This window comes from Rhincodon typus, chromosome 18 (assembly GCF_021869965.1).
Source record: "Rhincodon typus isolate 14 chromosome 18, sRhiTyp1.1, whole genome shotgun sequence".
Taxonomy (NCBI): domain Eukaryota; kingdom Metazoa; phylum Chordata; class Chondrichthyes; order Orectolobiformes; family Rhincodontidae; genus Rhincodon; species Rhincodon typus.
Genome location: NC_063349.1, coordinates 14,376,935 through 14,403,519, shown reverse-complemented (window position 1 = coordinate 14,403,519; position 26,585 = coordinate 14,376,935). Strand labels below are relative to the sequence as shown.

Below are 26,585 nucleotides of genomic sequence, written 5' to 3'. Positions count from 1 at the left end.
GGCTGACGCGTTGTGGCGACTTTTACCTGGAGGGGCCTGGAAGCAGACATACAGTCTGTCCCAAACTCAAATATATTGCAATATGAAATAAAACTAGAAAATGCACTACAAGTCCAGTCACACGCTGAAAAGCTGGATGTAGCATTGTGAGCAAACGTGGACCTCAGCCCACTCTGAAATGGCTATGCATTAGCACTTGGTTCTGTACTGTTCTTCAGTGTTTTTTATTTAAAAGACATCTCCACACTGCATTGAGGTTGTACACGCTTTATTTACAGAAAGATAACCACTCACAGCACAATTCCAAACATGAGAGTGCTAACTATTTCTGTGTGGATGCCGGGATAAACTGACATTGCTTCCCTTATCTCCGGCCAACGTTAACATAGTGAAAGTTCATTTCCAAAGCGCTGAACCGCTGAGTTTAAACACAGAGGGCGGGCAGTCCCTCTCACGGTAATACTTGCTGACGAATAATTTGTGGCTTAGGTTAGAAATGCAGAATTGAACGTTAAATCTTGTCACACTTTATGAACGAGGTGATTCATAAAAACTGCAATTTATCGCTATATAAAATGCAAATTAAATCCATTTATTGCATCTGTGATTATGGTTAGATTCCGTTATGCGTCTAGATCATTCAACTATGCCGATTTTTTTTTTGTTAAACAGAGTAACTACTCTGGGGGAAAAACAAAATGTCCAGTCAATCAGGTCCTTAAAACATTCTTTCCTAGAAGCAGAAATACCATCTCTTGTTGTTCCGGGCAAGTCTATTAAAAAATACAAATTGGAAATACAGATGAGAGTTTATTACAATGATGGCCTCGACTTTTCTGCTATCGGATTTTTAATTGTGACAAACAATGGTATTGGCCGTGACTGTTTCGGGGAATACTGCAATATTTTACTCGTCTCCCTATAGACAGGTGGAGATTTTAATAGTATCTTCGGCAGATCGATGACAACGCGGGTACTACAGTAGGGAGGACAAGAGGGGGAATGATGCTTTCTTAAACACGCAGACCCTCGATCTCAGCAACGACACCGGAACTATACAGGTTTTAAAAGAAAATGCAAGGAAACGTTAGATTAAATTTGGGGTGCTGAACTGAACGATTTCCCACAATTGCTTCATTTATCTCCTGGTCCCACACTCTCTTTAAAATCTTCAGATCAAATGTGCGGTATTGCCCTTGTGCCAGACCGCCGAAAGCGCACAGTATTATTGAAGCTGCAATTATAAAGGCATCGCAATATTTACAAAGAAGCCCGGAACATTAGGCACAACTGACATCTCAATATAACATGGCTGTTTATTCTATCATGCTGCCTCATGTCACCAATTAAGACCACAAACAGCACAAATGACTAATAGCCTCGCACACTGCTCCGACAGGAGTCCACAATGTCTGGTGATGATTTCTTCTCTAGGAATGTGTAAACGTTCGGGATATGTCACGTTGTCCTGGCACATATGGGCACTTCACCCACTGCCCACTTCCCTCGCACCACCCCCCACCCTCCAACCTTCCTGCCAGTATGCTCCCACCGCGCGAAAAGCTGGAAGCCAAGTCTTCTGGCAGCTCCTCTCTCGAATGCACAATTTCTCTGTGAGTTGGGAGAACTACCAACTGTGTTGGTACGGTCTGATTTGGGAGCAGACGGACATTCATTTCACAGTTCAGCACAGAGTTCAGCCACAATTATACCCTCCCATCCCACTCCCACCCTACGGCTATGCTCTAAAGTAGGATAATCTCATTACACCTGAATGATGTTTTACACCGTCCTCTGAAGAAATGGTACAAACACTGGTTGAAAAAAAATGAGTCCAAACGACCAGCTACCTCCTTTCCGTCCTATTTCACATCTTCGCTCTCTTCGTCGCTATCTTTCATTGTGATACCTTGGAGGCCTCCACCATCGGACACCGATGCTGTGGCTTCTTCCACTGTCAAACGGGTGTGGATGGTTTCATATGCTTTACAGTTCAATGTCCCTTCTAAAACTCCTTGCAGCCGGAAGTCCCTGTACGATTTCTGAAGCAAGAAAACACAATTTTAAATTTCATATTGGCGATCACCAGGTGTTTTAAGATGCTTTAGAATCTGCAGCCTACAAAATATACCTAGGTGATGTTTAGTTTGCAAAGAGACAAGATCTCCCGCAGTCCAAAGATGTGCAGGTTAGGGTGGATTGGCCATGCTAAATTGCCCACAGCGTCCAGTGATGTGTAGGCTAGGTGGATTAGCCATGGAAATGTGGGGTTACTCGGATAGGGTGGGGATGGGTCTGGATGGGATGCTTTACGGAGGGTCGGTGTAAACTCGATGGGTCGAATGGCCCGCTTCTACACTTTAGGGATTCTATGATTCTATCTATTTCTGCAGATTTGTTGTACCGAATGATCCAGGGTCAATAGATGATTATATTGTTGTTTGTGAGAAGTTGTTGTATGCAATTTGGCTTCTACATTTGCTACATTACAAAGGTTAATGCACTTCCAAACTGTATCTTACATAAATATTAAGGTATTAAAATCTTTTTTAAATAATTTAAAATGTTAAAATAAATTACTTTCATTTTCATATTTTCAGTGCGATTATACAGTTATTGTGTTAACGGGACCTCAGCACAATTAATTTACTTAGTTTGATATGTCAATCTAAATGCTTTGTACCATCATTGGAACCTACATGCCAAATACCACAGGGAACAGGGCGAGTATATAGTCACAATGATATCTAATCTAAGCACTGCCATGACAATGCCAGGACCAATGCTGAAGGGAGGCGGTATATCGAAAACATCTCCGCTGGTTCCAAATACAATAGCTACACTTAGAGTGGCAGTAAGACATTTTCAGAGTCAAATCGCTGCAAATTCTTACCACTATGATGCTGTCAAGAATTCATAGTCAATTGCTCACAGTATTGACCAAGTTCAGAATTTCAATCAGGAGAGATAAGGAGTGAGTGTGATGAGAATGAGTGAGAGCCGAAATGTGGGATAGAATGATAGAGAAAGGAAGCTGGAATGGATCAGGTTCAGGTGGAAATGAGAGGTTGTGAGATGGACGAGAGAGAGACAGAGAGGAGGAAAGTGGAGCAAAGAGACAGAGAGAAGCAATAGGGAGTGATAAAGGGTGAATGGTGCAGATCAGAAGCAGGGTGGGAGACAGGCCAAAAGAGCAGGAGAGAAAGGATGCTGACAAAGTGCAGTGAAAAATCTTTTCCAGTGTCGCCACTCTGGCGTCATCTCAAATTAAAGGAAAAATAAACTGAAACGTAGAACGTAAAGGCAGAAAAATGAAGAAATCGAGAAAAAAACTTTACAATCCTTCTTGTTAAGGGCTGTGTCATGGGCCATGGGCTTGGGGGCCAGGTCTCCGCTGGAATGGAAGCCAACATTCTTTAGAGCCACTTTGTCCCCACCAACGCCCTTGCCACTATTAGTGCTCAACAGCCCTGGCCAACGCAGACCCTACCGATGCTGCCGGGTACCACGCCAGCCCAAGCTTGACTCCCAAGCCACCTCGTCGATGCAGCCGCTGCTGATGTCTTGAGGGTCTCCTCCCGGGCCCAAACCCGGTTCCGCCGCCACCTCCATGAATACTTCACTGGAAGCAGATGCGATCGGGAACCCAGACTCACCTCCGCTGCACCAGCCATGGGTCGGTGCTAGGGCCGCCTTGACAATGCAGAAGCGGCCGGGAACCCAAACAGTCTCCGACGCCGCTGGGAATACACACGGCAGAAGCCATCTCCATGACTGAGCTCTTCACCAAGAGGTAAACAAAATAAAACTTTTTAAAAAGACAGCAAAAAAAGAGAAAAGCGGACGGAGCGGACGAGCCCCAGGCCACCATCACCTTACTGGGTGTGACAGGAGGGGTGGGGAGGGAGCAAAGGCCAGGAGAGCATGAGAGGGGTGGCAGAGTGAGACAGAAATGCAAACGAGTGAGAGGGTGGAAAAGAGAGGGGACTGGAAAAGTGTGAGTTTATGAGAGGTTGGATCGAAAATGGAAAAGAAGAGATAGTGGGACAAGGAAGAAATAGGACGAGAGAGAGACAGTAGATAATTCAGGAGGAGGTAAGGAGGATGATAACCGGATAGGAGTTAAATATTCGTTTTTGAGAAGTGACACCAACAAATTAAAAATCACATTGAAGACAGAATCAAAAGCTCCCTTTATAGTAGGCAGATTAGTCCAGTAAATTCTGGCCTAGCAATGTTCCTTCTTTCACTCCTCAGCTATGTTATATGCAACTTTCATAGATTTTCCAACTTCTTTTCTTGATCAAATGATTACCTGGCTGACAGCAGTTGGTCAGTGTCACGAGAAGGGGTCTCAATCTTCCACATTGAAAGCAGTTGAAAACATTGAGCACCTCAGTGTCAGTGCACGCTGGGAGGAGGACAAGAATTCTCACAGAACGTTGGATTAAACAGAAATAACCAACGTGTGTACAAGAGGAGATATTGACATAGTGATAATGTCATTGGACTAATAATCCAGAGACTCAGGCTAATAAAGACTGAGGGGTAATTTGTTCAAATCTTACCATGGAAGTTGTTGGAATTGAAACTTAATCAAAAAATCTGATCTATAAAGTTATTCTCAGTAATGATGACCATGAAACTATTACTAATAGTTGTAAAACAAAATTGCTTCACTAATATTCTTTTGGGAAGGAAATTGCCATTCTAGCCTGTGATTCCATATCCATGGTGATGTGGCTGACTCTTAATTATCCCCAGAAATAGCACTCAGTTCAAGATAAATTACAGATGGGTAACAAATTCTGGCTTTCCCACATCTCATGAAAAATAGTTTTTCAAAAAAGAGCACAGCTAATCATCTGTGGTGGTGGATATTGTACAGGATGGTCCAATTAGTTTTTTTTTTCCAAATATATCTAATAAAACAGATTGTAGACAACAGAAGATATGAGAAGTGGAGGAAATATGGCTCAAAGGTGACCAGAAATTTCAAGCCTTCATCATCCGATTTAATGTTCACCACCGATTCTGCAGAGAGAAGTTGGGGTGTGGAAAATTGACATAAAATTCCATCTTCTGTTTTCTTCTGCTCTGTCAATTTCCTAATCAGGTAAATAATTTACCTTCAATTCCACAACGTTAAAACATTCAATCAAATTAGCCAGGCATAAGCTACCGTTAACAATATTACAGCAGAATATACACTTTGGAGAGAATTATGGAAGCCCACCAGAGTCAGATAGGTCCAGAATTTCTTCCCCATCACTTCACCCTGCAGTCTACTTACAGTTGTTGACTGCCCTATAGTAAGTCTTATCCCCTACTCCATTCACAAAGGTGGTCTGGTATCTATGGTCATTTGTATTCTACAAGATTTTAAAAATGCTGAGAGTCTGCCCTTTCTCTCTCTCTCCCTAATCCGCATTAACAGGCTGCAGCTTTCTCTCTGCTGATAGGCTTCCTGTTGGCCCTCCACCATTGGGAACCCATCCATTGTCCTTAATTGTCTAAACCAACAAAAATTGCATGTTACACCCAAATTGTCAAACCTGGAAGTGACTCTGAAATCATAGCCCAGCCACAAAACAAAATTATTCCCACGCACCATTATATCACTGCATTTTACAAGTCTACAAGATTGTATCTTAATCTTGAAAAGAAGCTGTTGTCTCTGTCCTCCCCTTACACAAGTACAGATCTGATCCTGACTTTAATCCTGATCATTAATGATTCACTGAGTTTGCCTTTTGAATAGTTGTTACTTTACTTCCAAATAAAACCTGTCTGACAAATCTCTCTTCTCTTAGCAAGCATGCAATATTACAATGTCAAGTATGTTGAAACACCTCATTGCATGAGATGCAGATAATGTCAGCGAGATGAAGGTGACCTTTGCCTCTTTTTACAAACTAAATGGAATTTGTCAGTTATTTGTCCTGTCAGGGTAACACCTTTAAATTTTTCCATGTGCCCTTTTGAGAAATTAGGGAAAAGCCGTTTATACCTTGACTATTTTTATGAGCGTCTTCAACTGGTAGAGATGGAGTTGCAGATCCAAACGGTCTGTCAGCCAGACACAGATGACTTTCATTGAGCTGGTGTACCATTGCTGCAGGAAGAAAACAAAATTTCTACAGCCACGAGAGCTAAACATTATGAATCTGAAAGTACATTTGCTTTTCTTTGTGACACGATTATTAACCTTGTGCAAGTCATAAACAGGGTAAGCCCAATCATTGGCTCTTTACTCATGGGCTTCTCATTTTAAACCACACAGAAAATAATTTGTCAACAAATTAAAAATTGTGATCAGAAGGTTAGTCCTCTTAATTTTTAATGTAAAGTATCTGTAGGTCAGGCTGGTTGACTTACTTCAAGATAAGTCAGATTCAAAGGAAGAAAAACATGCATAAACTTTATTCAACATAAATAAACAAATGCAGATTTAAATCTGACTTCAATACCACTTTTACCTGATTTTTCAAAATATTGCTTGGTTAAGCCAACTCAACATATGACCAAATCCAATATGACCAACAGGAAAGACAGAACCATTTTAGGTTGACAGCATCTTTCAGCTTTGGCGGCTAAGTATGTTGAGGTAGCATATACTCGCTTACTCACTTTAAGCAAGTGTAATACTTAACATACATATGTAGTAAATTTAGGCACTATGTAATTTAAAATCAAAATGCAATCTTTTAACTTTGCCATTATAGACATTTCTTTTGCAGTTAGGGAGGTGGTGGCATGTCACAGGACTGATAATGCCAAATCCCAGGTTAACGTTCTGGAGACATAGCAGATGGTGAAATGTGAATTCAATTAAAAAAAAAACTTGAATTAAGAAAAGAAAGCTTATCTTACGGTGACCAAGTTGATTGCCACAAAATCCCATCTGGTTCACTAATGTCATTTAGAGAAGGAAATCTGCCAACCTTACCTGCTCTGGCCTATATATGATTTAAGACCCATAACAATGCAGTTGAATCTTCATCTCACTCTGGGCAATTAAGGATGTACAGTAAATGTGGCCTGGGCAGTAACACCCTCATCCCACGAATCAATAAATTCAGCTAGTTACACAGGTCAATGCAATGTGGCCACCATACCACTCTACATCTGACTTGTCCAAGCTACTTACCCATTGTAAGATATTATGCTATAATTTAGAAAAGAACAAATAGGAATAAAGATAATTTGGATGAAAGGATCAGTGTTTTTTGTGCTCATATCACATAAAAAGTATAATTCCCTTTTAAACATTGCATCACCAAATTAGTCAAAAGCTTACAATATTTTTCAACCTATTATCATAATAATGACATGCAGCCATCTTAGGATATAATAGAATCTTGGTTGTGAGTTTCATGCAAATTTTAAATAAATACAAAACATATGGCTATACTGACCCTACTTGGGCTATGAGCAAACTGTCATTGTTAAAACACAATATTTCAGTATTGTAGATTCAACATACCATGTTTTGCTGAATTCCCCATCTTAGTTACTTTACCATGGGGAGATACACAATGCAAGCCAAGTGCTCCCTCACAGACAAGGAGCCAAAATCATAGGACTGTCCTTGACAAGGCTGTTACTGTATACTCATCTACCTGTATCTATTGGTTTGGCATTAGGTGACAGTGCAAGGAGGAGAAGCCTAATCTTTAGTCTGAACACCACTTTGAAAAAAATCAACAGTTTTAGGAATCTGAGAAGTTCAGATTTCCAAATAATCCATTATGTTTACAAGTGGTCCTCAATATCACTGCTGAACGACGCATTGTCATTTTAAGGTTATGTGCCCTTGTCCTGTACTCCCTCACATTTGCCAATTTTGTAGTACCATCAAAGAACAATGTGGCCCACAGTAAGTCTGACTGTGACTTGGATTTAATAAAAACAAACTGGTCTTTAAGCACCTGCACAGATCATTGAATTCTGAGGGAATTTCAGAAACACATGTCCATAAGGAAACATGGAATATAAAACGGCTATTAGGATCATCAAACCTGTTCTTAATTAAGACTATTTGCAGAATACTATCAGTGATTCCACTTCACTTGAAGTCTATAGAACTCAGACCCAGTACTGCAGCATTATTGAGTCAACTCTAGATAAAGTTTCTCCCCCATATTTGGAGGTAAAGAGCTACTAGGCTCAGAAATGTTTGTAGTTTTGGTTCTGTCATTTCATTATGACTGGTGTCAGGCCATGCTCCTGCCCAACCATTCTGATTGGCAATGCAGTTTTAGCAGATTATACAATTGATTGAGGCTTCTTACAGTCAGTTCAGCAGACTGCACAAATAGGGTGAATTTAGCACTGTACATATTCATTGAATCTCAATAACTGCATAATAAAGGACTAAGATTTTGATTTTAAACCTTAAATCTGCGAGTATGAATGCATAAGAAGAAGATTCCAGTTTCAGTACAGTTTCAAATTCAACAAAGATGAGGGGCAGAATTTAATACCCTTCCTCCTATTGAGTGTGGTGGAGGGGTGGAGGGTCATTTGTTTAGTCAGGTGAATGGGGACTCTGCTATCTTCCCTCTTCCACCCTGATTCCATCTGTGACAGGAAGGCTCATAGATGACTTTTCTGCCCTGTTGTCAGTTGAAATCATCAAACTATGGGCTGGGCAGGGGTGGGGGCTCACTAGGAGCCAACCCTCCTTCCTGTTACCTGGGATCCAGTCGTCACCTGAGGCCTCAGATATACCGGCAGTGGCCACTGCCTCCCTGTTGGCGCTATTGTTCAATGTGACTGCTGACCTCTGATCCAGGCAGGTAGGACATCTGCATTCCTCCCCGGGTCATTGATCCAGTGAAAGGCCAGCCCCTCTCCAGTTAAGTGCTCATGTGGCACTTAGTTCAGTGGGCACTCCTGAAAAGAGGCAACACAGGATCTTGCAGATTCTCCAGCCTGTGGGTGGGACTCCTATTGCTTCTGTTAAATACTGCCACATCCTTCTCACAAGAGGATAATTAAACATGATGGAGTCACTTACAATCTGTGATATATAATAGTGCCTGCAATTTAAAAAAAACTCATATTACTGTGTTGATTCTTCACTTATTGCTTGTGAGGCTTTGATTATCCACTTCATTTTCTGCCCACATTTCTCAAGAACCACAGGAAACAAGGAGAATTGTTGTGTTTGACACGGTGTGACCTCTGTATTTCTTCACACTAATTGTCCATGACTCCAGCTTGGCAAGTCACATTAGCAACCCATTTCCTCATCAAGCCTCCGCTCGCTTTCCAGTTCAGAAAGGTCCAACAAATCAACAGGAGCACAGAAAACAGAACATCAGTCTAATCTCACTGTTTAAGAACATTTTCTGAGCCAGTATAAGCGACGATATTTTAGAGACAGCTAAGAGGTGATGCTGGCGAGATGACTCAGGTGAATTCAACAATGATAAGCCACTAAAATGTTCAGAACCTTAGCACTCGTGCATTTTTAATAATGAAATGTGTCAACAGGGATTCAGCACTCTCAGGGTTGATGGCTTCTAATAAGTATGAAAATTACCTTAGCAGGTCCATAAGCACTCTCACTTCATCGTCTTTCTTTACTGCTCCAAACGCCTGCACTACCTCCTCCCCCTAACCTTTAGTCTTGAATTAATAATCCATTGCAATGAAAAGAGGTACGACATGAATGCCTGGCACTGATCCCCAACTGTGTGCAGCATTACTACAGGCACTGAAAGACACCCCACCCCCTCAGCACCTATTGTTGGTCGTCACTGACAAAGCCGGGAGACTGCACTTGCCTAAACACTGCAGCTGAGCCAAACTGGGTCTCTTGCAGCTGCGGAGGCTTCACTCACAGCCCACGAGCTCCACAATAGCAAGAGCAAACTCTTTGTCAACCCTAGACTCTAACAAGTATTATACAGAGGTTGTCATGCATGACAATAGAAAATGAGGTTTAGCAACATGTCTGTAGGAAGCTGCAATGAGCTAAAAAAGCAACATAACTGAACTGGTAATGAAATGAAAATGGAGCATTTAGTCACCAGGAATTGCATATGTTATATATTGTCATTCCTTCCCTGAACTATGTGTGTGTGCGCAAACAGGTGGAAATCATTTTATTTTAGATCTAGGTGATCTGTTTGCTTGCATTTTCCATGGGCCCCTCACACTGCTCGAGAGCTGCCACTTAACAAAGAATTAATTACAGCCAAATTTCATAAACACTCATTACATTCAAATTACTAGTGTCAGAAGAGGTTGAGAGCACAAAAGCCCATCAGCTTTCCTGCTCCTATTCATTGTTAGAGAGAAAAAAAATGACTTTGGTATTAGCCAGTCTGCATGGCTTGCTAGAGTGGTGGGTGCAGGAGCATATGTGATTTGTCTCAGTACAGTAACCAGAATGAGACACCAATAGAAACAGGCTGTGGTTAATAGAATTATTGGGTTTGTAACCACTACATAAGTTAAAGTGAAGCTCAGAATTCTGTACCTTGTGCTTCTATGCTTGGTTGAACATTTCCACAGGAGAGCAGCTAGCTTAGAAATCTAATAATAGATTGTGTACATTTTTGGTGCTAAATGACCCACTAAGCTTCCTACATGGTAGACAGTAAGCATACAGTTATTAAAAACGAAGTTGTCTTGCATATCTTACTACTGAAGGCTAACAGAAACAGGATACATGGCCATTACATAATGCATTGCATTGCATCTAATTGCATAATGCATGTTTCAGGCTCTTACTGTGGGGCTGCTTTGTCATTAAATTTTGGGCTCATGTTTTTCTAACTGCTGTTTCGTGCATGTGCTGCTTTCCATCAGGAGCTCCCAAATGAGGAATCACCCCTCCTATGTGAATGGTAATAACGTAAATGGTCTGAAAGGTTTCACAAACACATGTAGTAGAAGAAGTGGGACATTTGGCCCCTCAAACATGCTCCCTCATTTAATAAGAATAGCTAATCTGAGAAGGTTTTGAATTCCACATATACCCATCTGCCCCCAAGCTTCAATCCCCTTGCCTAACAAGAATCAATCTACCTCCGCCTTAAATGTATTCAATGACCCTGCCCATCTTGCCTTCTGAAGTAGAGAGTGCCAAACATAGACAACTGTCAGAAGGAAAAAAAAGTCTCCTTATCTTTGATCTAAAAGCGCAAACCCTAATTTCAAAAAAAAGTGGCCTCTAACTCTGAAACAACTGATAGGGGAAAGCCCTTCATCACCCACAAGAAGAAACATTCTTTCTACAGCCACCTTATCAAGGCCATTTGGGATCTTATGTGATTCAAAAAAGGAACCCCTCACTCTTCTAAACATCACACAAGAAAGGGAAAAGCCTAATCTGTCCAATCATTCCTCACAAGGCAAGCAGTCAATCTAGTAAACCTTTTCTGAACTACCTCCAATGTATTTACATCTTTCCTTAAATATGCACACCAAAACTGCACACAATATTTAAGATGTGATCTCACCAACATTTGCATAACTGAAATACGACATCCTTACTTTTGGGTTCAATTTCTCTTACGTTCAACATAGCATTCCATTAATCCTCTTAATTACTTGCTTCACCTGCACATCAATATTTTGTGACTCATGTACTAGACTATCTTGATCACTTGGCACCCAGAATATTTTCTTTCTACAAGTAAGACTCTTTTTTTTCATTTTTTCAGTCAAACATGCTTTTGTACATTTTCCTACATTATACTCCACCTGGCAGATTTATGCCATTCACTTAATAAGACTGCAGACATAGATAGGTATGTCCTCTTCATTACGTACTTTCCTACCGATCTTTGTGTTGTTTGCAAATTTAGCGACTATGCCTTTGCTCCTCTCATCAAAATAAAATAAAAATTATGAAAAGCTGAGGGTCCGATTAGAATCTTTGGGACCTCACTCATCTCATCCTGCCAAACAAAAAAAGACCCCTTTATGCAAACTGTTTTCTGCCATCAAGTTGCTAGCTAATCTTCAATCCGTGGTAGCATATTACCCCTACAGCACAAGCTTCTAATTTGTGAAATAGCTTTTCACATGGCACCTTGTCAAATGCCTTCTGGAAGTCCAAATGTATTTTATCAATGATCTCCGTTTCATCCACAGCACATATTACTCCTTCAAAGAACGACAATAGATTGCTTAAGCATGATTTCCCTTTCACAAAACCATGCTGACTCTTCTTCAGTACCTTAAATTTTTGTAAGTGCTATAAAACTCCTTAATGATCAATTCTAATATGACACGAGGTATATAATGTATATATATTTTAGTATCATCTATCACTGAATTTAGGTTTTGAACTAATGGCTAGGTGAGGATTCTTTTGTTTAGGGAAAATATGCTGCTTGCAAAGCTTTTGGTTTCAGTTTGTGGAAGTTATGGTTGAAGTTAAGTGTATAAAACAATTTCTCCGAGAGAAAGGAGTTTCACAAAGTAGAAGTTTATGGTGTAGGGGTGATATAGTATCCATGGCTTGAAAGGAGTTAGTTCAGGAAAGTTTGAAAATAGGTTACCTCAGTGTAAGAATTTTAGTTTGAAAGCTCCAGACCAGAAGTGTTTGGTTAGAACCTTGATGGGGCAATTTGAAAGTGAGAAAGTCTAAGCTCAGCTGTGAGGCTAATCAAGGAAGAGGCTACCAAACTGTGAAATTGAAATTTAAAATTGATAGAATCTGTTAAGTTACACCTTTAGCTGTGGATAGAGAAGCAAACTCTCTCTGGTGTTTGAGTACTGTTAAGTGATATTGTGTTACATGTAAATAGCTTCACTTATTTTGTATTATCGCTGAAAGCAAACATGTAGCTTTGCCTGTTTGTATTTTGTAGAAAAAAGATCTATCAAGCCAGATTTCGGTCTGGGACTGGAAACGTCAGCTGGGACCATAACACAAACACCTTCCCAAACCACTCCCCATCAACTTACTGGACTATAGTTTCCCATTTTCTGTCTTCCTCTGTCTTTGAATTGAGGATTTATATATATTACTTTCCAGTTTGATGGAACCTTTGAGAATCTAGCAATTGTTTGGAAAATTAATACCAATGCATTCAGTGTCTCATTAGCCAGCTCTTTTAAAACCCAAGAATGAAATTTATCAGTGGCCAGGGGTTGACCTCCCACAACACCATCAATTTGCTCAGTATTGCTTCCCTCATGTTTGTAATTTCACTAAGTTTTTCTCTTCCTTCCACTTCCTGACTTACAACAGTTATTGGAATTACCCATAGTGTTCAGGAATGTGTAGGTTAGGTGTGTTAGCCATGGGAAATGCAGGGATAGGTTAGGGGAATGAGTCTGGGTCTGGGTGTGATGTTCCTTGGTGAGTTAGTGTGGACTTGTTGGGCTGAATGGCCTATTTACGCTCTGTAGGGATCCTGTGGATTCTATGAATCTTTTTTTGTATATTCTATAGTGAAGATAAATTTGTTCATTTCACTTGCCATTTCCTTACTATCTACTAACTCCCTATTCTCACTCTCTAGAGGACCAACATTCACTTTATTCACTCTTTTCCTTCTAAAATATCTGTAGAAACTCTTGGTATCCATTTTTTCCTTGCTAATTCGCATCCTGTCATACTCTAATTTCTTCCTCTGATTAACCCACTCTCTGATATTCTTTATATTTTGACTGACCATCTGACCTGCTACTCACCTTTGTGCAGTTATATGCATTTCTTTCAGTATAATGCTTTCCTTAACTTAACCACAGATGGTTGGTCCACCCCTTAGAATTATTCTTTAAAACAGAAATTGAGTATTCTGAAACATCCCTTTAATTGTCTGCTACTGCTCCTTTATTGACTTATACCCCTGTCTAGAATGCCAAATCATTTTAGCTCGCTCAGCTTTCATGCCACATAGTTGTCCTCATTTAGATTTAAAATACTAGTCTTAGACACAATCATTTCCCTTCAATCTGGCTGTAAGATTCAACAACATTGTGCTTGCTGCTGCCTAAAGGTGCCTTTACTCTCAGGTCATGAATTAATCCAGTTTCGTTAAACAATACCAAGTTTAATGTTGCTTTCTGATTGGTTCCAGAATGTGCTGCTCTAAGAAACTATCTTGAAAGCATTATATGACCTCCTCATCTAAAATATCAATCCCAATCTGATTTTTCTGGTTTCTGTGAAGACTAAAATCACCAGTGATTATTGACATCCCTTTAACGTATCACCCAATATTTCGTTTCTTTTTCAACTTAGTCCTAACATTGTAGTTACAGTTAGGTAAACCACCTCAAATTACGTACTTTCCCTAATATCTTCATCTTGACCCAAACCAATTCTACATGCTGATATCATGAACTAAGGCTAGCTCTAACCATTACATCAATGACATCTTTGATTAAGAATGCAACCATTCCACCACCACCTCTGCATCCCCCACACCCTCCCTCACGTCTCACCACCAGCAACTCTTACCTAGCTTCTTATTCTTCTGGAATGGCTTAAAACCCTCAACATTGAGGATAAAATTCTTGTTGTGATGCAGCCAAATCTCCATAATGGCCATCAGATCATATTTATTACTCCAATGTGCGCTATTAATTTGTTTCTTTTAAATTTGTTTATTTTGTTATGGATACTATGCATATTGAGGAGCAGAGCCTTTAGTTTAATCTTTTCATTAGAGTCAGTCATAGAGTCAAACAGCATGGAAACACAGCCTTCGGTCCAACAAGTCCATGGCAACCATGTTCACAAATTAAACTAATCCTACCTGCCTGCATTTGGCCCATATCCCTCCAAACCTTTCCTATATTATCTTTGTAACATCCGGTTTTGACTGTTGATGCATTCACAGTGCTTTTTTCTCTCTGGCCCTTCCTGCCATTCTTCAATCTTTGTTTTCTATGTTATTACCTCACTCTCCTGTTTTGACCCATTCCTTGATTTGCCCCATTTACCCATTTTTGATCCTTCACCCCACTTGTTTAGTTTGACACCCTCTGTTCTTTCCTAATATGTAGCTTGCTAGAATTCCTGTCCCAGCACTCTTCAGGTTTAGGCTGTCCCAGTTTTACTGATCCCACTTTCCTCAATATTGGTGCCAATGTGTAGGAACGAGAACCCACTTGTCACTCACCAGTCTTTGAGCTACACAATCATTTCTCTAACCTTATTTATCCTATGCCAATTTGCACACAGCTCAATTAGTGATCCAGAGATTGTTATCTTTAAGGCTCTACTTTAAAATTTAGCAACTAGCTTCTCATACACTCACAGCAGAAACTCCTTTTTAGTTCTACCTATGTCCCTGGTGCCAACATGGACCTTGCCATTAGATCCACTCTCTCCCATTTTAAGTTCTTCTCTAGCCCAGAACACGTAACCTCAGAATTCTCCACCCTTAATAAGAGAAGATTAATCATCAGTAAGCACCCAAAGTTAAATGATTACAGAATGTTGCACTTTGTGCCTGGCAATAGAGTGCCATCTTAGTGAGTTTTTCCATGTTTGTCTTGTTTATATTGTGAGCCTTCATCCATATTAGGCTTGGTGCAGGACATGTGTTGAAAGGAGTCTGCTGATAAGTGTGCATGGTCAACAAACATTGAAGTGCCGTAGGCCCTAAAAATGAAAGCCATTTAAAAGGCTGAAAATATTTTCTGGCCTTTCCAATGTCAAAATAAGGCCACAGAAATGGTTTGGGCGAAACAAAGGGAAGAACTGAGGTGGGAAAAAGAATTTGCTGTGAAGTGCTGAGGTAGAATAACATCCATTATTGGTTTGTGGAGGTGCTACTGGTTGAAGAGATTACCTTTAGTAGGCACACTGGATCAACCATCCCAAAAGGCAGCAGTCAGGAATGCGGTATGTTTGCAAGTGGTAAAGACCAGAGTCAATATTCACAAGAGCTAGGAACAGAAAACATAAGATGATGGCAGTCTTCAAGCAAGTTGTGACAGTAAGCCTATTCATCAGTACCATTTACAAAGTAAGTGGCCCAAGTCTGAACGTCATAAGGTGTTGCCTGTCAACCTTTCCACAGATGATCTGTAATGTTATGATCATCTGTGATTTACCACACGTGCCTATAAACTAGCCAGTATATGAACAAGATACAACTTAAACTTCTACTTTTGGAAACTTCACACCTTCAAATGACTGAACACGCTACTTTAACTCATATATATCAGGCATGGTCAATGATTGATTTAAAAAATGTAAACTCACCACTGCAGTCATGGCAGAATAATTGAAATATAGCTACACAAGCCTGAAAGCAAAGGGAGGTTGAAAAAAAATGTTGAGTTAAGAAATGACTTGAACAGCCATTTGTGTTACCAAACCAATGGTACAAATTTATGTAGGATTTGGCACAGGTTTACAATTGGTGCTGTGCTAGCCTAGTCACTATTGTTTTATTTTCCCACAGTCATAGCCAGCTAGATGGTCAGGCTTTATTGGTGGAAAATCAGTGGGTGTGAAGCATTTCAGGTCTGGGTCCCTGCTGATCTGCCTAGTATGTCTTCTTTCTCCTATGTCATGCTTGCCACAAAATATTGCATTTCAAATTATTCAAAACTGAAACCTAACATTGATCTTTGCTAGACTTGTTGATAGATTGCAACTTTTCAATTTGATGCTTTCTCATGACCTGAGCTCCCATGAATTTGTGCATTGCAAATGCTCCTTTTCCCCTTAATTTCACTCTTACAGCCGTATAAATACTACAAACATACTTGAATTTAGAGGGAATTAGCAGATAAGAGATTGTGTAGGTTTAGGAAAAGTTAAAGTTATATGTTTTGTTTTACATGAAAACATGAGAAAAACATCTATTACTGAAAACAGTAACACAAATCTATTGGAATTGAAAACAAAATTACTAGAAAGGATGTAAGAACTAAGAGCTGTGTTGAACATGGCTTTCACACCTGCAATGAATGAATAGCTGTGTAACTGTAACATTTACGTAAAGTTATAGCTCATTATTTGAGATAATTTTAATCTAATATTTCTTATACTCATAAAATTAAAGGAAAACATTCTCTATTCCTCTACCAAAGTATAAAGATTAGATGTTCATGCAAATTAATGATCTATGCAAATTCCAATAAGCATCAAGAATAACCCAGAAGTTGCTGTGAAACTGAGATCTATTGTCAATGTAAAGTCCCAAGACAATATCAATATAAGCTGAAGGCTAGAAATAATTCTTTCAACAAAAATCCTCCAAAAATTGTGCGGGGCAATTTCTGAAAAAAATGATTTATTTGAGAGAATTTATTGCAGAACTTAAAAAAAAAACTATGGTTTCTTTCAAGGGTCTTTCCTTCGTGGCCCTTTCAAGCTGTTATTTTCTTGCCATTCTATATAATTTCCACAACAGTACTCAATCTGTTATTGAGAGTGCAGTATATTAATCACCTCTCTTTAATGAACCTCAATTACACCTCTGGAGCTGTCAACAACACGAAGCAAAAAGATATGGGCTTATTAAAAGTTTCTAAGCTCAGCTATGAGGTCATTCTGCTGAATTACTAACTGATGCCCAGTTTGGCCAATCAGATAAATGTTCAAGATCCCATGATAATCGTCAATACAAGCATGGGAGCGCTCCCATTGTCCTGGCCACCATTTATTCCTCAACTAATACCACAAAATATAGATTGCCTGGCTATGGATTAATTTCTTGTTTTTGGGCTCTTGCAGTGTGTGGACTGGCTGTCTATTTGCTGAAAGAACAATAGCATTCAGAAGTGTTTACCTATATATGAATAATATTGTGATAACAGGAGTACATGATAAAGCCCTTAATAAACACAATCTCTTTCTTCCTTCCCTTCCCTTTTGGAAAACTTAGCTACCACAGATCATTTCATCTCCCTGCATGGCATACAATCAAATTGACACTTCAGTGAAGGCTGGGTTTCCAGATCTGCCTCTTCATTTTGAAGGGTAATAGGAAGAGTTGCTAGATTAATAAAGTTGAATGCAAACCAAAATTGACATAAAGTGAAAAAGGCAGCTCATTGGGCAAGTATAGCCCTGGAATTTTTTCTAAAAAGGGTTGCATAAATCTAAAAATCATTTTGCATTTTAGAAACAGTAACAAAGTCCTGTTATGAACAAAGTCCCTCACCTTTCTTGCTGAACTTTGGTAACACATCAACTTTGGCAGTGAGCTAGCAGGAAGTTTCTAATAACAGGGCCCATGCTGATCAGCAGATAATATTTTGGATAGCACACAGAGCAAAACACAAATTGCTCATGCAACTGTGGTGCTAAATAGAGAGATGACAACCAGAAAGTGTCAGGAAAAACATTTGTTTTCACGCGCTGAGCTTCCTCTGAGCTCCTCACAGTTAAGCACAGCCAACGCAACAGCTACTCTGATAGCAGAAGCTTTCCATACTGGTTGCGTTGAAAGATGATCTTGTTTTCGCTCTTCTTTCAATGCAGCAAACCTGAGTGTATCAGCAAATCAAACCACTGCTCAAACCTTTGCGCTCTGTTGCTGCTCCGTGGTTTCCTGCATTAGATTTCTACAGTGGGAACATTTCTCTTAATTAGTCACAGCTAATTAGTGTTCTGGCATAGAAAAGGAGGCAGAAATGTCAGAGGTACAAGGCTACATCTTCTTAATCCTTTGACAATAATTTAGCCCCCTGGGAGGAGCTCAAGCTGTGGTAAGTAGTAACTGACAATAAGGCAAAATTAGGTGGGCAGCAGACCATTAGAAAGAAAGAATGAGAAGCACTACCAGCTCCTGCTAAGCACCAACAGGAGACTAACTACGCTGACAGATGAGGTGCCTGTTTAAGTCTGCTGTGTTAATTAGCTGAATTTTACCTTCTCTGCTACATATGGGCAGTTGCAACATGTGGAGTTGTATATTTTCCACTTTTTTTTCTGGTTCATGCCAAATAATAGCTCTGAACGAAAGATGTTCTCAGATTTCACAGATTTGCCTGCTCTTTGGATTTGCCAATTTGATATAAAATCCTTTCACCAGGATATGAAATACTTGAATTTTTACAAACTGCACTGAACTGAATTGAAATAATTCCTGTCTGTAGAAAGGGTTATTGTGGTGCACAGGAGGGAGATCTGACAAAAAAAAGAAAAGTGGAAATGATTTATCAATTGCAAAATTATAAAAATAGCTTTAAACTAATTATAAATACTATTGCATCAGAGTCCCTAAATGCAATTAGTCCCTAAATGGGAAATGTTGCTTTAAAGACATTAAACTACAGAATTTCAACAGCAGTTCACCTAATATTACAGAAGAATTCCCTATCTCATGATCTCTCTATTTTCCCTTAAATGCTTCTTAAAACATATCTTTTTTACTCAAGCTTTTGGTTAACTGTTCCAATATATCCTTCTTTGGCTCATTATCAATTTTTGTCTGATTACAATCCTGTGATACAGTTGGAATGCTTTACGATATTATAGATACTATGTAAATACAAGTTGTTGTTGAATCTGTGACAACACTAACTGGGGAATACAAGCAGAAGAGTGAACTGACTATGTAAAGCACACCAAACAGTACAATCAACAACCCTGCTGTTCTATTCATCGTTGCAGCAATCCTTCTGTTTTCAGCATGTGACATTTGTCTAATTATAAAATCATCAAGACAAACAAACATATTTGCTTCCATAGTATAGTATCATTTAGAACTGTGTAGTAATAAACTTCTTACTTTTTTGGGGAGCACTGAATGTAAAAATTACAGGCTGGTATCCCAATAAAAGAAATCTCACGGTGAATGGTCAAAGCAGACAACACATGATGGCCAGAGTGGGCATCAAACAGCAACTCTGCAGTCGAATGCATCTGCAGTATTAAACAAAATCAGAATAGTATTGATAAAAATAATAGACAGTGAGAGGTGATTATTGGCTTGAATCTATATTGGTTCAACATTCATTCTTGTGGTTTCGGATATAACTTGGATCCTTACGTTGAATTATTGTTGGAAACTTCTTTTAAGTATTGGTTAAGTTTATTTCCTTACCACTTGTTGGAGATGATTGGAGGTGGTTAACAGTGAAGGTACTGGCCACTCAGTAAAGGAGTAACTTTTCATGTACCAGCATGGACAGTGAACCTTGGGAATTTATAAAATCTTGCCTACCTCTATAGACTGAACCCTTTCTTACTGAACATCTACACGTGTTCATAGCCCAGGATAAATGAAAACACAAACTTTCAGATCTTTGGGACATCCATTAGCATTTCACAGCCAAAGTGCAATTATTCTTAAGCAAGTAAATGCAGCAAACAATTCTCTCAAGTCTAAATCCCATAAACAGTGAATGAACTAATAACTTGATGGTATTGATTTTGGTATCTATTTTGATGGTATTGATTAGGGGATGAACGTTGATCAGCACACCTGGAATACTTTCTTGGCTGTTTTCCTTTAGACTGAATCAGAATAAATATATGGAACCTTGTTGAACACATCATCCAGATTATTGAATTGTGACAATGACGACAAACAACAATGTTTAATTTAGCTATGCAGAGGCCATTAGCTCCAGCCATAGCTACCTCACTAGTCATCTATTAGCTCAGCACAGGTGAGAGACTGAACCTGGTCCTGCATAATTGATATGTTGGGTAACAGATTGGACAGAATACTGAGGATCATTGAGGATGAAGCATGGAGTGCTAAAAGATCAACACTTGGTATTGTGCATTTCTGTTTTAAACATGGCCTTCAAAATTGAAGTTAATAAGTGTTCATCATAATGAACTCAAACAAACCTGCATCGACCTATCACCATCCCAGCTACCTTTCCCCAGTCCCACCCCCTCCTCTCTCTATTTATTTCCCGGCTCCCTTCCCCCTCCCCAGTTCTGAAGAAGGGTTCCAACCCAGAACGTTAACTTTCCTACTCCTCTGATGCTTCCTGACCTGCTGGGCTCCTGCAGCTCCACATTGTGTTGTCTCTAACTCCAGCATCTGCAGTTCTTGCTATCTCAATCATTCTTTATTCTCTTGGAAAACATTCTTCACTTTAGAAATAACATCAGAGTTATCAATATTTTAAGGAACAAACACAGAGAATGCTACAGTAACTCAGCAGATGTGACAGCGTCTATGAAGAGAGCAACAAATAATGTTTCGAGATCTGGTATGACTCTCCTGTTCTGAACAAGTCGTACCAGACTTAAAATATTAACTGTTTCTCTTTCCACAGATGCTGCCTGATCTACTGAGTTTCTCCAGCATTCTCTGCATTTGTTTCAGATTTTCAGCATCCACTGTATTTTACCTTTATTTGAAGACTTTAAGGATACTGAATTAAAAATTACATTATAAAAATAAGTAGAATCAACATTAGTTGAGATGAATTTCATTAAATCTTGAAGATAGGATTGAATTGTTTGGCTGGCAACTGATTTCGGGGTCATTGCAAATTCCCCTGCCCGCCCTCCATCATTATCACTTGACAGCATTCAAGATTTGGAGCAACTTCATCTCCCATTTTTAGCCATGATAATAATTTTCCAGTACCTATGTAATATTCTACCAGCTTGCAGTAAAGGATTTGAGTGTTAAAAACATCTGATTCACATCAAAAATACTTGTACTCTCAGTGTGGTTTTGGCTTTCCCTCTTGGATTGGATTTGGTCAATGAGGATACATTGATATTTTTAACCAACCTGATTAGATGTGTTATGACACCCCTCTGCGGGAGATGGACTTGAACCAGAGCTCCTGACCCAGAGGTAGGGACACTACCACCGTTCACAAGATCCTGTGTCATCACTGTACTACTGGTGCACTGGGATGTTTTATCTTTCCATTATATCATGAAAATACGGAGAAACCAACAGACAGTTATGTTTAGTCAATACACTGAAAATGACTATGCCTTAAATGAAAGAGCTTTGATTTAAAAAAAGTAGCATCTCATCAAGAACTCATATTTCAATAACAGAAGTGAAATCACATGTTTCAGTGCAAATTATTTTCTAATTGAACTTTTTCTTTGTGTTTCACATTTTTATAATCTAATGGGGCTCCAGATGAGAGGATTTTAATCAACTATATTGTGCAAATAATAAATTTAATATATAAATAATAATAAATGGGCTGAGGAGTTGTAGATGGTGTTTAATTTGGATAAATGTGAGGTATTGCATTTTGATTATGTAAACAAGGATAGGACTTGTGCAGTCAACGGTAAGGCCCTGGGTAGTGTTGTAGAACAGAGAGACCCAGGGGTTCAGGTACGTAATTCCTTTGAAATTTGCATCACAGGTAGACAGGGCAGTTAAAAAGGCATTGAGACCGCTTGCCTTCATTACTCAGACCCTTGAGTATAGGAGTTGGAACGTTATGTTGAGATTGCACAGGACATTGGTGAGGTCTTGTCTGGAATACTGTGTGCAGTTCTGGTTGCCCTGTTATAGGAAGGAATATTATTAAACTGGACAGGGTTCAGAAAGATTTACCTGGTTGTTGCCAGGAATGGAGGGCTTGAGATATAAAAATAGACTGGAAAGGCTGGGACTTTTTCCACTGGTGCATAGGAGGTTGAGGGGTGACCTTATTGAGGTTGATAAAATCATGAGAGGCATAGGTAAGGTGAATGACAAGGGTCTTTTTCCTAGGGTTGGGGGAGTTCAAAATTAGGGGGCATATTTTGAAGGTGAGATGGTTTAAAAAGGACACAAGGGGCAACCTTTATTTAGACAGAGAGTGGTTGGTGTGTGGAATGAACTGCCAGAGAAAGTGATGAATGCCGGGATAGTTACAACGTTTAAAAGACATTTGGACAAGTTCACGAATAGGAAAAGTTTAAAGGAATATGGGGCAAGCACAGGCAGATGGAACTTGTTTAGTTTGGGAACAAGGTGGGCATAGACTGAAGGGTCTGTTTCCATGCTGTATGACTCAATGATTAAAATTTAAACATAGCTGGAAATACACAAGTGAAATTGTCATTGGCAAACATCCCAAAGTTGAAAACAATTACTGCATCCTTTCATAAAGTGTCCACATAAATTATATGAAAATTATAAAGCTCAGGACTAATTAAAAATCCAGACATGAAGATAATTCATCAGACTGTGCAACCAACACAACTTTCAGAAGCACAAAGTGACAAGAAACACCACATGAAGGGCTTTAGATAGAAACCGTTACCTCAAATAGCCTCAAGTACATCATTGAACTTATACCATCCATCCTTTTCTAAAGGTGGAAGAAGGAAAAGAATGATTATGGCATGAAGAAGGAAATAGCATTGACTTTGTTCACTGGAGCAATGAAGGAATACATACTGGCAGAGCAACCTTGCTCTGTCCAAAGCAAGAGGATGCAACTGTATTTAAAATGGATTTTAACAAAAGAATAAGAATGCAACCCTTAATACATCCAAATATGTAGTTCATTGATGGCTTAGCTTATGCTTAGTTGAGATACAATGGGCAGTCATGAGCTTTCATTCTGGCAATAAATATCATCACTAATTTCAACAGACACACAAGTCTAATCAGTTTATACAAGCTAATGAAAATAGCTTATAAGGTGACCTGTGCCAATTCAGATTCTATTTATTACTTTGGCATGTTTACCTATTAATCCTTCCCACCCTATCACACATCAGGTCAGATAGCCAGGTATACCTCTTGGAATCTAGGTTTATTTTGTACATTTGTTCCATCAGGCAGACGTAATGTGGCATTAATCAAATCCAGGTATACGAATTCTACACAGAGTCATAACGAGCCATAATCTGCTGAATTCCAATTTGGAATGTCTTTCAATTGAGCATTTAACTAAGTGTTTAAATGGCATCATTGCTTCTGTGTCAGAAGATGCAGGATTTGAATCTTACTCTTTGGGTCAGCAGCAATAAGCTGTATAGGGTTTGAAATCCAGAGAGATACCAATGGTGTTCTGCAGGGATCAGTACTGGGTCCACTTTTGTTTGTCATTAATAGAAATGATTTGGATGAGAATATAAAAGGCATCATTTGTAAGTTTGTGGATGACACCAAGATTGGTGCTACAGTGGATAGTGAAGAAGGTTATATAAGATTACAAAAGAGATCTTGATCATTGGATCAATGAGATGAAGGGTGGGAGGTGGAGTTCAATTTGGATAAATATGAGGTACTGCATTTTGGTAAAACAAACAAGGCCAGGAATTATGTCATTAAAAATAGGGCCTTGGGTAGTGTTGTAGAACAGAGAGACCTAGGGGTTCAGGTACATAATTCTTTGAAGTTTTTGTCATATATAGATAGGGTAGTTAAGAAGGCATTAAGCATGCTTGCCTTCATTGCTCAGACCTTTAAGTATAGGAGTTGGGATGTTATGTTGAGGTTGTACAGGACATAAGTGAGGCCTGTTCTTGAGTACCATGTCCAGTTCTGGTCATCCTGTTATAAGAAGGATATTATTCAGCTGGAGAGGGTTCTGAGGAGATTTACCAGGATGTTGCCAGGAATAGAAGGTTTGAGTCATAGGGAGAAGCTGCATAGGTTGGGACTTTTTTCACTGGAGCATAGGTTGAGTAGGGACCTTACAGAGGTTTATAAAATCATGAAGGGTATAAATAGTGTGAATGGCAGGTGTCTTTTTCCCAAGGTGGGATATTTCAAAACTAGGGGCACATTGTTAAGGTGAGAGGAGAAAGATTTAAAAAATACATGAAGGACAATTTTTTTTTTACATAGACAGTGGTTCATGTTCATAGAGTCTCTACAGTGTGGAAACAGGCCATTCGGCCCAACAAGTCCACAACGGCCCTCTGAAGAGCACCCCACCCAGACCCATTCCCTCACCCCTGCATTTCCCATTCTAACCCACTTAATCTAAACATCCCTGGACACTATGGACAATTCAGCATGGCCAATCTACCTACCCTGCACATCTTTGGACTGTGGGAAGGAACCAGAGCACCTGGAGGAAACCCACGCAGACACGGGGAGAACATGCAAACTCCACACAGACAGTCGCCCAAGGGTGGAATCAAATCTGGGTCCCTGCTGCTGTGAGGCAGCAGTGCTAACCACTGAATCACCATGCCACCCATGTGTGGAATGGGCTTCCAGAGGAAGTTGTGGATGTGGGTACAGTTGAGATATTTAAAATATGTTTAGATAAGTACATGAATAAAAAAGGTTTGGAGGGCTCTGGGCCAAGTGCAGGTAGGTGGGACTAGTTTAGTTTGGGATTATGGTTGGCATGGACTGGTTGGACCAAGGGTCTGTTTCCATGCAGTATGACTCTATGACTCTACATTCACTATTTGAATCGTAGTAGGTCATAACAAAAAACTCCTTATTTGTAAGATTTATCACCCCATCAACTGGTATACAATGGGTACAGCCTTAAAAGGAGCATTCACAAGCAAATCTTTCTCCTGTTTTCCAAAAGAAGAATGTGAAGAGTAATGAACAAATAATATATACAATGTTATACCATGAAAATTAGTAATCATTTGATCATAAGAGATTAATCAAATACAAAAAGGATGGCTGATATCATATTGACTCTGGGCCTTATTCAAATCAGAAATCTTTTGTAATAAATTGCAATGTCTTTAGATCCTTTTCCTTTTTTAGTTAATATTGATGAATAGCGAATAGTAATAATGGTGAAATACATAGTTTAGAGACAGGACAAAGTTTTCTTTACACTGAAGCATTAAGCTGCAGAAACCCAAATGAGGCAGCACTTTATTCATATTTTCCACATCCTACTTATCTTAGATAAAGATTTCCAGTTAATAATGAATCATAATCAGCACTCCTGTTGTGGTCTTCTGCTCTCTGCAAGCATGGTTAAGACTGTCCAGACTTATATTGTTCAGGGCACAGCAATCAACAGAAATCGCAGACTTTCATCCCATTAGCTTGGACTAGATTAAAGCCGAGGTCAGAGGAATCATATTTAGAAATAAGGAAATATCCCAAATTGAGAGGGCAAAGAACAGAACAGAAAGAACTTCTGTTTTTTGAACTTAAACTTGATAATCTGAAGGGAACAAAAGGCCCAATATCTGGATTTGACTTCAGCTGAAGTCTGAAATTGTAAGTACAGATGAATAGATCATGATCTACTTGCAGTAAATTAACTGGAAAATAATTCTAAGATGATTAATGGCACACCTCTAAAACTGGGCAAGGGAAGATTGGCAATTGATAAACAGCTATTGCATTTAATAGGTCTGTATGTTAGTACCTCCTGAACTTCAGTGTACTGCATCATCACATCTAGAGGGCTCCCATGGCACTTTTTCAAGAAAAAAATCATATTCTTGGGATGTGGGCATCAATAGCTAGGCCAGCATTTTTTGCTCATCCCTAATTGTCCTGGAGCAGGTGCTGAATTAATTGCCTAAAATTATATTACTTGATTACATAGTAAGATTATCGGAAATAATATCTTATTTCAAGCACTTTGAGGATGATACGTTTAAATTAAACCAATGAATTTTTTCAACCTTTTTCTGTGACTCAGACCCATGCTTAATAGGTTAACAAAGCAAGCCCTCTTTTGTGATCAATGGGCAAATGTACAGCAAATCTAACTGAACAGCTTGATGAAGTGGGGGTTGGGGGTAGAAGAGTGGGGGTGGT

At 39.3% G+C, this 26,585-nt stretch overlaps 1 protein-coding gene across 1 annotated transcript in view; it reads right to left on the bottom strand.

Moving 5' to 3' along the window:
* Positions 1 to 261: 261 nt before the first annotated feature.
* Positions 262 to 26,585, bottom strand: part of cadps2 (Ca++-dependent secretion activator 2) — a 602,458-nt gene continuing 576,134 nt past the window's right edge. Inside the window, exons 28-29 of the mRNA XM_048607831.1 lie at positions 6,011 to 6,115; positions 262 to 2,042 (exon numbers count right to left, since the gene is read on the bottom strand). Of these exons, the coding sequence (XP_048463788.1) occupies positions 1,863 to 2,042; positions 6,011 to 6,115 (285 nt within the window). The 3' untranslated portion in view covers positions 262 to 1,862. The remainder of the gene's footprint in view (positions 2,043 to 6,010; positions 6,116 to 26,585) is intronic.